The sequence below is a fragment of the Vanellus vanellus genome, assembly GCF_965231255.1.
Source record: "Vanellus vanellus genome assembly, contig: HAP1_SCAFFOLD_2260, whole genome shotgun sequence".
Lineage (NCBI taxonomy): Eukaryota > Metazoa > Chordata > Aves > Charadriiformes > Charadriidae > Vanellus > Vanellus vanellus.
This window is the reverse complement of record NW_028128013.1, coordinates 1-14087: the sequence shown is the minus strand read 5'-3', so window position 1 is coordinate 14087 and position 14087 is coordinate 1. Positions and strand designations below refer to the sequence as shown.

Sequence of the window (14087 nt, the reverse complement as noted above, 5' to 3'; positions counted from 1 at the left end):
GATGTGCTTCCACCCTTGGTCGGACCTGACACTGCCCCTCATGTCCCTGGCGGAGATCCGGGCTGTCATCGATGCGTGGGCAGAGCTGGCGGCTGAGCTGGGTGCTTCCTACCCTTGGGTGCAGGTCCGGGGCTGGTGGGGGCTGCCCTTCTCTCCCTTCCCTGGGGGTCTTGGGTGAAGGTGGGGGGCCAGGGCTGGATGCTCTGGCATCACCCAGGATTGGGACCATCCTGGTCACTTGTGGGTCCCCTGTCCCCACCTCATACCCCCTGAGACTTTCCAGGCGGGTCTGAGGCTCTGCTTTCCTGTGGGATGGTTTCTTGGTGTGCCGGGGACACCACAGCAGCCCGCAGTGGGGACCCTGGGGCTGGGACCTGCTGGCTGCATCTCTTCCTCTGCAGATCTTCGAGAACAAGGGAGCGATGATGGGCTGCTCCAACCCACACCCCCACTGCCAGGTGAGGCTGTCCCACCCGTGACCTGGCTTAGCCACAAATCCCTGTGGGTGACCCTACAACAACAAACCCAGGCAGAAGATGTGAACGGGAATCCCCCCTGCCCTGGTCCCAAAGCTTTTTGCAGAAAGGATCCTCTCATGCCTGTCCTGTCACCTCCCCTCCAGGGGGCTGTCCCTTGTGGCTGCCACATGTTGGACTCTCCACCTGGTGGCAGCACGGACCTGCAGATGGGAAGCGTGGCTGGGGCATCCCTGCAAATGCTGGATATGCGTAACCCATCCCTGTGCCCCGATGTCCCCTCCCAGGTGTGGGCCAGCAGCTTCCTCCCGAACGAGGCATGCCTGGAGGACCGTACCCAGCGGCAGCATCTGAACCAGCATGGCGTGCCCATGCTGCTGGAGTATGCCAAGCAGGAGGCTCAACGGAAGGTGAGGATGTGGCTGTTGTCCATATCCCCTCCCTGGGAGCTGGATATGTGTCAGTCGCCAAGAGCAGAGACCTTGGGAGTGCCCATCCCCAGGATCTCAGGGCTGCAGGTGTCCCCATTGAGTACCTTGTCCCACAGGAGCGGCTGGTGGTGGAGAACGAGGACTGGCTAGTCGTGGTGCCGTACTGGGCCACCTGGCCCTACCAGACCCTGCTGCTGCCCCGCCGCCACGTCTGCCGCCTCCAGGACCTCCGTGACAGCGAGAGGGACAGTGAGTCCACACCCCATCAGTCCCCATCCTGCATCCTTGGGGCTCAGCTCTTGTTAGGAGACAGCTCTGTGGCAGCTGCCTCACTGGTGCTGGAGGGTCTGCGTCCCCTTGGGCTCGGCTTGTAGGCAGACTAGCACCCCCATTATGCCAGGACAAGAGCTGGGTGTCTAGGTGCAGGCAGTACTGGTTGGGGGGACTAGTGTTCTTTTTGGGGTGATGAAGCACATGGTGCCCTGTATTTTTGGGGTGCCAGCTGTTGAGGAATGGGGACCGCTTCTGGGCTGTCTGCATGGGTGGGGAGGGGGGAACTGCCAAGTGCATCCCTCCTGCCTGTCCGCCCAGGCAGGGGTGCTGAGGGTGTCCCCCCCACCCCAGGCCTGGCACGCTGCCTGCCCTTGGAGGGGGGTGACCAGCTCGGAATGTGACTCCCCGGCACTCCCCTGCAGGCCTGGCCTCCATCATGCAGAGGCTGCTCATCAAGTACGACAACCTCTTTGAAGTCTCCTTCCCCTACTCCATGGGCTGGCACGGTGAGTGGCATTGTCGGGGGACCCCCGCGACCCTCTTATCTGTGTCCCCATCCCCTCCTGGGGGCTCATGCAGTGGCTGCACCCCCGGCAGGAGCCCCCACGGGCCCCTACCTGGAGGAGGACTGCGGGCACTGGCAGCTCCATGCTCATTACTACCCCCCGCTGCTCCGCTCCGCCACCATCCGCAAGTTCATGGTGGGATACGAGATGCTGGCGCAGGCGCAGCGGGACCTCACCCCGGAGCAGGTGAGAGCAGCTCGGGGGGGGGGGGGTATTGTGGGGAGCCAGGGGGTCCTGGCACGGGCCGCTGGCTGCCTCTCGTGCTGTGCCTCTCAGGCAGCTGAGCGGCTGAGGAGCCTCCCCGAGGTGCACTACAAGCAGAGGTCCAAGGAGGTGTCGTGATGGGGAGCAGTGGAGCCAGCCCTCGGCTGTGCTGGGTGAGGCCGGGGAGAGGAGTCAGCTGGGGGTGGCGAGAGCTGAGGCCTGGGAACTCATGTCACTTGTGAGCCCTCTGATCTCCCAGCTTCTCCTGAGCCTTGTCACGGCTTGGCCCGGATTGGGGACTGGTTTTGCCTGTTCAGGTACCCCAGTCCTAATCCTGTGGCATCCTTGTGCAGGCGATGCTGTTCCTTCTGTCTCCTTCCTTATCCTAGGCTGTGTCTTCCACCTCCGCAGTGTGCTCCTACCACCACTAAAGGGCTTATCTTCCTCACCAGTCCAGTCATACTGGTGGGACTGGGAGTGCTGCCTGCCCCTTCCTGACCAATAAAATCTGGAAGCAAAGTGCCTCTGCCTGTGCACTCATGGCTCCTGGCCCTGGGTGGGAGGTTTGGGGTCTCTGTTGGGAACCTCCAGCTGGTGTGGGGGGGATAACCCTTGGGGGCTGCAAGGGGTGTGCTGGCAGCCCCGTGCTGCCTGCGGCTGTCCCTGTCTGCGCTGCCTCCTCTTCCTCCCTGGGGGGAGCTCTGAGCCTGTCTGTGAGTGCTGCAGGCTCGGGGAGGAGTGGGAAGCGGGGAAGCACTGATGCCGCCTAAGGCTTAGCCCGCTCCTGGGAGAGGGCTGAGGCCTGGCAGACTCGCTGCATGGAGGCTGCTGGCTGGGGATGCCCGACTGTGGCTCACACCACTGCTCCTCTTCCTCTCTGCCCGGGGCTGCCAGGCTGCAGCCCTCGTCCTGCCTGCTGCAGGTACAGGGGCTGCCGGGATCCAGCAAGAGGCTCGTTCATCGCTAGCCCAGGGGCTGCCAGGTGGTCCAGCTCCGCTCATGGTGCTGCTGCCCCCTGTCTCCTTCCCTGTGCCCACCCATGGCGTGGGGCAGCGGCAGCCCGGTCCCTGGGCTGAGCTTAGGGATGCTGCAATCAGCTCTGTGCTCTCCCCCACCAGCTGCAGCCCCTTCCCCCAGGGCAGCCCCGGGGCCATGCAGAGGTAGGTCCTGGACAGTGAATCCCCACAGCTGCAGTGGGGGGATGCCCAGCACCATCTGCCATCACATCTTTGCAGAAATAGTTTTTATTTGGCACTAAAGAGCCATTCGCATAACTTCTTAATGAGGCCCCTATCCTCGTCAAGCCGGTGAGTGGGCTCCTGGGGGCTAGAAATATCTCATGAGGAGATAAATGCTCTCCTACTACCTAGGAGATGACAATTTGTGGGGAGGGCTGTGTCACCCCACCCCATCTGTGCATTGCTCCTCCATCCTTACCCATTGGGCTGGGGCAGGGAGAAGGGTCTGGCCAATGTGGGGCTCAGAGCCAGGCGGGTACCATGCACCCTGCATGCTGGCGCCATCCTCCTCCCTGATCACCCCATCCCAGAGCCCACAAGGCATCCCACCATGTGACCTCAGGTGCCCAAAGGTTTTAGGGATGAGGTGGTGGGTTTTGGGGTGACCCGTGAGCTTGGAACCATCATTGTACACAGCATCCCCCCGCATGGCCTGGAGGGGCTGCCCAGCTCGGACTCTGGCCTCTTCCAAACTGATTTCTTCCCTCCTGGGACAAGCAGTGTCTGTCTGTTCTCTGTGACCATCTCCATCGCAGCCCCCATCCCTTCTCATCGCAACAAGTGCCTTCGCGCCAACCTCCGAACTTCCCCGTGCTTCCCCAGGGCCCTGGAAACGCGGCAACGAATTGGCTTAAATGTGGGAATCCAGATTGGGGTAATTAGCCGCTGAACCGGTTGTAACGAAGCTAGTCATCTCCCTGCACGCGCAGTTAGCTCTGATTTAATAGCCCACCAGCTCCCAGCCTGGGCTGCAGCACCTCGGCCCGGGGCTGTAAATGAAACTCGCAGTAAGTCAAGCGGTATTAAACTTTACAGTTGCCGTCTTTAAAAATTAGACTCTCTCTCTAATAAATCAGAGCAAGTAGGATTGTAAATATCGAGGCAGGATCCATATTGCTTAATTAAACAGCGCCTAATGAACAGACTGTTTGTTGTGTTGTGATTTAGGATGGAAGCTGGGGAGGTGGCGCGTGCCGAGGAGCGCTGGTACCCACGCTGGGATGCCCTCCCTGGCAGGTAGCGGCTGCTGGAGTTTAGCTGCTGCTGAAATAGCTCAGAGGTGGCCTGAGAATTAATTTTTAAAATACAAATTAATTCCTACTCCTCCCCCAAAAAAACCCCCACACCACTATCTGAAACATTCAGGATGGAAGTTGGCAGCAGGTGGAAGCGGGATGTACAGCCAGGCGTGAGAGCTGGACTGTGGCAACCCCCTTCCTCACAATAGATCCACCTCATTTTGCCCCGATATTTTTAGCTTGTGCAAGGGGGTGTGGAAGGCTGGAAGGGAACAACAAGGCTTTCCTGTGGCATGGGGAGGCGTTGGGCTGTTGCGAATGGAGCTGCTGGGGATATGAAGGCATTGCAATTCATAGGAACCATTGCTGCTACGCTGTAAAGCCCCGAAGCCTTTTATACTTTGGTAGTTACAGTCTAGTTGTAATCAAAAAGTGATTTATGGCGAGGAGATTAAAAACGTCTGGCTGGGCGCGGGATGATGGAGTGGAGAGGCTGCTGGGCACCTGGCCGTTGCTCCTGGCCTGGGAGCATTGAAGGGATACTGAGGCGCATTGGGATTCCCTGTAGGGACATGCCTTGATGCTGTTTCACTTCTGCGGGGGACCTGTTGGAGATCATCCTGGGAAAAGTGTTCCTGTCATAGGGTCACCCTTGTCCTGAGCTCCTGAGCCCCCAGCATCAGGGCAAATACATCCTTCACAATCTCTGCCCTGAGCTGCTGCGGAAGCATGAGCAGGGCAGGCAACGTGGGGAATGAGGGGAGCCCAGAGGAAGCTCAAGCATGGAGTTAATGTATTAAAAACACAACAAGGTCCCATGGAGACGTTTGCTCCTTCTATGGTATGGTGCATTAACAGGGCTGTGAAGGATTAGGAAAGGGCTGTGGTGCTTCTGCGCCAGGCTGGCGTGTCTCCTGCGTGCTGCAAGGAGCAAGGGATAAGCCCAGTGGGGAACGTGGAGGTGTAGAGATGCTTGAGGGGGGATGGCCAGGAATTCAGTCTCATTTCCAGCCTGTTTTCTGATGCCACTGAAACAAATGGGCCAGGCTACCAAGGGATGTGGTTTCCCCAGAGCTGCTGGGGCTTTGTCTCGACTAAAACAAAGCACTGTGCTCGCCTGGGCTGTAGTAGTGCCTTTCTCCATCATCACCCCTGACCTGTGTGTTTGGAAGACCCAGAGCGTCCCCAGCTCTGACCCTGACTCCTTCTGCAGCCACAGGTAAGTCCTGGAATGCTATTCCAGGATGCCCAGAGACCCTTTGGTACGAACACTCAGTGGTGGAGGGTAACTGCTGGAGGCAAGTCCTTCACCTTGGATGTGGTGTCCATGTCCTAGGCAGCTGCCAAAGGCTGCGGAGCTGCTGCAGATCCTGAGTCCCCGGTCCTGCCCACCCCTCTTCCTCTCCTCCCTGCCTTCCAGCGCAGGTGAGACAATAAATATTGAGCAAAGGAAGTTAATCTGTGGCCAGAGTGTTTTAATCAGAAAAAAAAGGTATTAGTGCAGGCCTGCTGGCTCCTGCCAAACTGCAATTTTACTGTCCCTCCTGGTACTGAGTTTATGGCTGTCATTTCATTCCAGTTTTACTGTTGTTTTTGCCCTTATCGTTGAGTTTCTCCTTGCCTGCTGCTGCCTGTGACTGAGCGGGGCTTTTAGGAACGTAATAAGGAATAAATTAGTAAATTCTTAGGGAGGAAGAAGGGAAGAAGTAAGGGAGGGAGGCAGGGAGGAAGAGACGAAGGAATGAAAGAAGAATGAAAGAAAGGAAGAAATGGAGGGAAGAAGAGAGGGAGAAAGAAGAAATGAGGGGAGGGAGGTAAACAGGGAGGAAGGGAAGGCTAAATCCCTCCTGTTTCTATCTAAAAGACACCATCAGGCACTTTACATGAAAACAATTAAAAATTTTAAGCAGATGCTAAACACCCCGGTGCCCTGCAGCAGGCAGCTCTGTGCTGCAGGGAGATCTGCTATAACCGGAGAAAGAAAAACAAAACCCAAACCCCTTTTAGATCTTGGCTTAGATGGACACACAGGAGCATGGGAGCAACCTCTGGGGCAGCAAACACACCCAGCTTGTCCTGGGCCACCTGGAGCATCTCCCCTGGGCTCGGCAGCTGCCTTGGCAGGGACTTTCCAAAGGGCTGAGACCAGCAGGAAACAATTTTGGAGGTGACTTACCCATGCCTCAGCCAGCTGGTGTTTTTTGCTCTGCTGATGGTCACTGAGACCTCCCTGCAAGGCATTTTCAGAGCCCTCGGGGACCATGTGTCGTGGGAGGGCTGCTGGTCCCAGGTGGACACACCGAAATGTCTGCATGCTGCCTGCCAGCAGCAGGGAGTCAGGAGCTCTGTGTGGGCTTTAGGACAGCAGGCCCCGGGGTTGAATTTACTTTGTTAATCATCTGAGACATGCAGATAATTAAATACTGTCACACTGTAGCATCCATGCAGTCATTAGGCAGTGGATTCCCCCAGCTCCCCCCAAATTTCCTGCGCGCCCCGGGGTTGGGAAGGTTCCTTGGGGCTTGGCTCTCAGCAGTGAGGACCTGCCATTGTATGTAGTTTTGAGCCTCTCTGCCATCCTGGGGCTGGGGGCCTCCATTTAGAGCAAGAGGAACCCCAGGAGGGTCCAGATTCCCCCTGGATTCACCCCAAACACAGCTGGCTGGGGAGGGAGGGGAGCAGGCGTGGATGGGAGGGCAGGGGGCTGGTCTCAGCTAGGAGCAGCCAACATGCTCAGCTACAAAAGGGGGTTATCCACCCATGGGGGAGGTGGTGGGAGAAGGCAGGAGCCCTCACGTTGCCCAAGACCGGTGTGAAACCCAGCCGGCTCCTGATGTGGCCGAGATCGGGCACCCCAGCTGTGCCTGGCACCCCCCTGCTGCTGCAGCCAGCTGTGAGAGCTCACTAACATCTGTGCTTGCCTGCGGCCACTGGAAAGGAGGGATCCTGCTTCGTTGTGGTGTTCCAGAGAAGGAAGCTGTAAATTATTGCTAATTATGTGCAGTGATGTTGAGAAGTCAGTAACAAAGCCCTGGGAGCAGGGAGACACCACAACACCAGGATGAATCCGGGGCAGAAAGTCACCTCTTGGGGTTCATCTGGGCACGAGGTGACTATTGGCAGAGGCAGAACACTTGGAAGAGGTGGAGGAGGTGGAGATATTCTAATTATATGTTAATGAGAAAGTAACTAACAGGTCTCCAGCCTGGCCGGTGCCCTCAGGCTCCCCTGCCCAGCTCCAAGCCAAACCACCTGCTTCGGTGCACCCGGGGTGGTTTAAGCCCAGCAGGGTACGGCCGGAGCTGCGAGGAGCCAGCTGCTGCTCCCCACGCATGCTGCCGCACTCGACTGCGATAAAACATCCTCATAAATTACCTCCGCAAAACAAAATGTGACAGATAAAAGTCAAAAGTGCATTTTCAGCCCGCTTTTGGTGTTTAATCCCTCCCTTATTTTGCTTGCAATTGCCTGTAACTCGTGGCAGCTCGTCTGCTCCCTCCCAGTGACGTGCTTGTGCTGGGAGGCAGGACTCCTGGGCTGCCTGTGTTGTCCCTGTGAGCAAGTCACTGCCCTCTTTGTGCCTCGGTTTCCCCATGGCTCGAATGGGATCGATAACACAGAGGACAGACCCCATCCACCTCGGCTGACCAGGCAGTAGGAGCCCCCCCTGCCAGCCCTGCAGATGCTCCTGGGCTGTACAAGGACCAGTGTGACACCCCCGGTGTGACACCCTCGCAGTGCCTCCAGCTTGGACCTGGCTCCATCCCACCTGGCATGGGTCTTGTGGATACAAGGGAAAATTTTTCCAGCCCTGGGGCTGGCTGCTGCCCCGAAACAATGCTGCCCAGCAAACCGTCAGGTTTGTGCACCCAAACTGCCAGTGCAATATTTAATTCACACAATAAAAAGTATTTAAATTTAATTTAAATTAATTTATTTTAAAAAAATTAAAAATTGAATTCTCACGTGAGTGAGAAACAGAATGAGAGAGAAGCCAGGATGGATACCCAGGACACCAGCTTGCTTTTTAACCCTTCCCATCCTGCTTTCAAATTCCCCCGGGGATCAGAGATGCTCAAAAAGCATCTGGCTGGTTCCAGCTGCTTCCTCCGTGCTTCGGTAACAGCAGGACCCCGCTCCATCGCAGCTCGGCAGGCCGCCTCAGAAGTAGCCAATACATTGGCATGAGAGAAAAGAAATGACCCCCAGCCTCTGCTGGGGTGTAAAATTCCTCTCCCCCCGCCCCCCTCCAAGGACTAGCCAATGTATAGGGGACTTTGAATGATTATGATAAAACCTGCAGGACACCAAGGGCATCACTATGATTTGTGCTGTCTAAATGTTAATCAGAATAATAATGCCTATTGAGACAGCTGTTTTAAAAGGCTGTGATGTCGGAATAAAAATTCCAATAAAACTCTATTAGCCCTTCCTCGTTACACTAATGGTGCCTGCTGCTAAAAGCCCCCTGCTATAGACACCCGTATTAATGGGCTTATTACAGGAAATAAAATCCGAGGCTGAACATTACAGTGAAGCCTGATTAATTCAGCAAGGTAATCTTTTTTTTCTTCCCCCTCCTCTTTCCCTTTTCTTTTTCTTCCCCCCCTTTATTTAATGAATGTGCTCCTTGAAGTGCCAACTTTCGAGCTTTGCTTGGAGTTTGGTGATGATTTTAAGCTTATTTTGTTCACAAAAAGATGAATCTTTGCACTGGTTCCTGGTACAAATGGGGGGAAAGGCTTCTCAGATGCTTCCATCAAACCGGGGAAGAGAGGAAAAGTGTCCAGGCCAGGAGTGAAGATGCTAGGGAGCTGGGGACAACAGATATCCATCCCATGGATGGTCCTGGCATGGTGGCTCTCATGTTGGGACAGCCCATTGCTTGTCACAGGTATGTGCTGACATTGGCCAAGGTGAAGCTGCTAGGGGGTAAGGAGCTGCCCTTCACTGCTCTTTCTCATAATTTTTTCTCCTGATTTATCTTCTTTTGATGCCCACCCCCGCTGGCCAGGGCCCTGGGCTGTATCCAGGTTTGCTGGTGCCATCCCAAATGCAGCGTGGTGGCACCCGGTGAGGCTGGCACCCCGTGCTCAGCCCAACCTCAGCACACGCCGAGAGGCAGAAACCCACCGACAGACACACTGCTATTCATCCAGGCTATAAATAACTCCTATAAAAATCCTCTTCCCAGCCTTTTTGTGCTCAGCCAAACCCTGCCAATGGGAAAGGAGACGGCATCTATTTTATGGGCGGCTGGAAGCCGGCTTTGCATTTTTCTGGCTCACGTAATCCCACAGGTACCCTCGTTTCTTTTCTTTTTTAACAGCCTTTTGATTCACATTCCTCCCAGCCAAGTTTAATTACGGCTTTGGCTCCCGCAGCCAGGGAAAGGAAGGGGAGAGAGCAGCTCTGCTTGCCCATGGTGGGGGCACAGGGCGAGAGGGAGGGAGGGAAGGGAGGAAAGAGAGAAGGAGGGAAAGCAAGAAGGACCAGGCAGGAAGGCAGGCAGTAAAGAAGGAAGGCAAAAGTAAAGGCAAAGTCAAAGGCAAAGGCAAAGGCAAAGGAAAAGGCAAAGGCAAAGGAAAAGGCAAAGGCAAAGGCAAAGGCGAAGGCAAAGGCAAAGGCAAAGGCAAAGGCAAAGGCAAAGGCAAAGGCAAAGGCAAAGGCAAAGGAAAAGGAAAAGGCAAAGGAAAAGGAAAAGGAAAAGGAAAAGGAAAAGGAAAAGGAAAAGGAAAAGGAAAAGGAAAAGGAAAAGGCAAAGGCAAAGGCAAAGGCAAAGGCAAAGGCAAAGGCAAAGGCAAAGGAAAAGGAAAAGGAAAAGGCAAAGGAAAAGGCAAAGGCAAAGGCAAAGGCAAAGGCAAAGGCAAAGGCAAAGGCAAAGGCAAAGGCAAAGGCAAAGGAAAAGGAAAAGGAAAAGGAAAAGGAAAAGGAAAAGGAAAAGGAAAAGGAAAAGGAAAAGGAAAAGGAAAAGGAAAAGGAAAAGGGGGAAGGGGAATGCAAAAGGGACAGGGAAGGGGAAGGAGAAGGAGAAGGAGAAGGAGAAGGAGAAGGAGAAGGAGAAGGAGAAGGAGAAGGAGAAGGAGAAGGAGAAGGAGAAGGAGAAGGAGAAGGAGAAGAAGGAGAAGGAGAAGGAGAAGGAGAAGAAGGAGAAGGAGAAGGAGAAGGAGAAGGAGAAGGAGAAGGAGAAGGAGAAGGAGAAGGAGAAGGAGAAGGAGAAGGAGAAGGAGAAGGAGAAGGAGAAGGAGAAGGAGAAGGAGAAGGAGAAGGAGAAGGAGAAGGAGAAGGAGAAGGAGAAGGAGAAGGAGAAGGAGAAGGAGAAGAAGGAGAAGGAGAAGGAGGAAAGAAAGTGCAGCACAGGTCTGTACATATCCTAGGAAGCCCAGAAGTAACACTCAGGTCTCCGCTTGGGTAATTACTATGTTTACCAGCCTAACTAGTTTCTTTAATTAACCACAGCAAGAAGCTGCAAACAGCATGAGCTTTCAGAGTGGTCTGGGGCTGCTGAGCGATGGGCTGGCAAAGTCTGGTCCTTCTTGATCTTGACTCCTCTCAGATCTGTTGCAGTCAAGTTAAGTACTCAGCCAACGTGCTACAGGCTGGTAACAATTTAATTATAATGTGGGGAAGTTGGATTGCACTGGAAAGAAAAAGATGGTGGGTTTGCCTAGACCCTACCAAGCAATCCTCAGGGGTCTGCAGGCAGGGTTGGAGCTGGGGTTTCCCTCTGTGGACCTGTGGCCTCATTGCCTTGGGAAATGGCGTGCCCTTGGACCAGGGATGGCTGGAGCTCCCCACCCACCTGTGCCCACCGTGCCTGCCAAGGTGAACACCCCATACACATCAGGGATCTCTTGTACCCCACACAACAGTCACAGCCAATGCTCATTTACTTACCTACAGCATCATTAGTCCCCCGGACCTTCCTGGCTAGGGTCGTGCTTGTCAGGTAGTGAAGGTGATGGTCTACACGGGAACCATGTGACAAGGGGGGACAGTCTGGTGAGTGGGAAGAGGGGAAAAAAATACAGAAGGAAGAAAAAAAAAAAGCAAAGAAATCAATTTAGTTACAATAAAGCCTCTTACTGTATTAACTGCTAATCCACAAATACACAAACACACAGAGGGAGTCCTTGGAATAAAGGCATTTAATTAAGCTATTTGCTTGAAGATGGCTCTGAAGGGTCTGGCACGATGGAGGAACCGGCACAGTGGGGCCCTGGGGAGATGCTCACCACGGCAACTGGTGACCTTCCCCCTTGGTTCAAGGCTGTGGAGCAGTGCTGTCCCCTCCATGGGGACATGGCCCCCAGTTGACCACATCTGGATCTCTCTGAGGTTCCCTGTGCCAGTCAGGGGGGATATGTCCTAGCCCCCCATGGATGTTGGGGAGCTGACCAGTTGTCCTCTAGCTGGGGTGGGAACTGTTGGCATTGTGGGGCCATTTGATCTTTCCTCCTTTCCTTTTCCTTGCGGGGAGGGGGCCACGGTGATGGTGGGGGTTATAACTCTTCTCTTCTTTCATTTGATCTGCCAGCGGGCTCAGCGGGGGGAAGACCCCGTCTCGGCAGCCTGCCCATGAGATAAAAGGCAGAGAAGGCCCAGCCAAGACATTTTTTCCACTGTTCCCCCCACCCCTTCGCCCCTTCCTCCATCCCCCCAGTTTTCTTGGCAAAGGACAAAACGGGAAAATGAGCGTACTCCTTTCAAAGCCCTTCTTTCAATATTGAACGGGGCCTGGATTCCCTTCTGGATGCCTGATTGCTGGCATTCCCGCTCCCCACGCAGCCTAAACTGTAACAGCTGGGGGCCGGGGATGATGTCGGGGGGCTGTGAGCACGTGTAGGGAGGATGGAGCAGAAACACCAGCCCCCTGCTTCCCACCCTGGCATCCGTGCTGCTCCGCACCCCAGCAACACCCGTTCCCCCGGGGTGTCCCCGGGCCCCATCGCCACCTTTGCCCGACGAAGCTCTGCTGCTCTGATATGTCACGAGTTTTGGGGTCTCTGCTCCTGACAAACGCATGGGTTGAAAGATGTTTGGCCGTGTCCCTGTGTCCTGAAAAACCCATGCCGGGGTGGGGCGTGGGAACGGGCCCGATCCTGTCCTGCTCTACGCTGGGATGAAAGCCGCCCCGGGAAACCTGGCAGAGTGCAGCCCGGCTCCCGCTTGCTGCGTTGGAATCAGTCAAGTGTTTCACTTTAACGTTTTCCAGAGATTTTCTTTTGATTTCACCCTTTTGTATTTGATTTTTTTTGAAGATGATAACGATCTTCCATTTCTAAATGAAAAGTCATTTGGCACCTTTTGGGGGGGGGGAGGGAAAAGATTTATTTTTCATTTAAAGCTGTTGAAACAGGATAGTTAAACCATTGCATGTCTTTTTTTTTTTTTTTTTTTTTTTCCCCAGAAGGTTTTTGGAAAGAGAAATTCCTCTGAAATGACCTTTTCTTCGGAAGTGTTTTGATGAACTGGCATTTTCTGGATGAAAAAGCATTTCTGTCTAAAGTTCCTGGCTGTTCCCAAGGGAAAGGGCAGGAGCAGAGGGGCCGTGGGAGCTGCGGAGGGAGGGAGCCAGATTTTGGGATTTCTCCAGTGATCAGGAGAGGATGCTTGAGGTGGCACGGCAAATTTGGTACCAGGACCTGGGGGTTAATGACCAAGGTGGTGGGGATGTTCCAGTGCGGTGGCTCTCTGGGATGCTGATGGGCTGAGCCCAGTGCTTTGAGGCAGCGAGGGACGGGAGGTGAGATGGGGCAGCCCAGATCTCAGACACAGTACTCCCCAGTTCCTCCTTATCAGACCTTTAGCATCTCTCATGCCTTTATTACACTCTGAGGAAGGAGAGCAGCACACGGGTGAAGCCTTAGTGTAAACTTTCAATAGCAGCCGCTTCTAATTACTGCTTGAGATCCTCCGAGGTGGGAGGACGTGGGTTTGTGAAGGGGAAGTGGGGATGGAGGGCTGCTGGGTGAGATCCACCATGTTCTTCGTGAGAGGGTCTCACATCGGCACCTCCCCCAAACCCCAGTCCTGGCAATGCACTCTCACTGGGGCTGGAGGAAGACAGTTTGCCTCTGCTCTGGCATGATCCTGCCCCACATCCAGGGTGGTGATAAGCTTGTCAGCCCTGACAGCCCAAGGGCTGAGTTGAACATCCCCTGGGGCAGCATCCAGATTCTCTGCAGAGCTTCTGCAGAGTTGCTGCCCCTGGACAGGTTGCCCACCCTGTCGGTGCAGCCCATGCCATCCCCACTGGCAGGAGGATTGCATGTTCTTGCCCGCATCCCATGTGCACATGTGATGGATGGTACTCGGGGATGCCCCAGGAAATGGTCTCTTGGAGGCGGCTCCCCTTCTTTAATCCCATTTGGGTGTCCTCATTTGCTGCTTTTCCACACATCCCATGTACCACGTTGATTTGCTGTCGTTCTGGTTTATTAATCAGAGTGTCAGGCAGGGGCAGATCAAATGGCTTACAAGAGCCTAAGTACATTACAGCAACGCTATTATCTCTCTCCACAAAATTCGTAATCTCCACAAAAAATTAGAGCAAGCTGCTCTGACAAGCCCCATTCTCCATATGCCCCACGAGCAGGACCCTAATTATTTTACCTTTCTTTAACTCTTTATTAATCCCATCCTCCACCAGGTGTCTGTTATTTTGCCTGAGATTTGTGCAGTAACAAAAAAGATTGGCTTCACACATGCTTTTAAAATTCCTGTGCTCGCAGGCTGCCAATGGGGGAATGTTCTCCTTTGCATTGCAATACCTGCTGGAGAGGTAGGCAGCCACTTTTGAAGGGTCCTGCAGACTTTTTGGGGTGACCTTGCCTGGCAGGGTGGCAGCGACTGGGGATCCTTCCTGTGGTACCCAGCA

General features: G+C 54.5%; 1 protein-coding gene across 1 annotated transcript; it reads left to right on the top strand.

Annotated features, from left to right (window-relative positions):
* Position 1: 1 nt before the first annotated feature.
* Positions 2–2443, top strand: LOC309684776 (galactose-1-phosphate uridylyltransferase-like; the record flags this gene model as incomplete). Its single annotated transcript, XM_082500642.1, has 7 exons — positions 2–124; positions 402–458; positions 764–886; positions 1024–1156; positions 1603–1686; positions 1778–1932; positions 2023–2443. The coding sequence occupies 7 exons, from the start codon at positions 2–4 to the stop codon at positions 2086–2088; spliced, it is 741 nt and encodes a 246-aa protein (XP_082356768.1). The 3' UTR covers positions 2089–2443.
* Positions 2444–14087: the final 11644 nt, after the last annotated feature.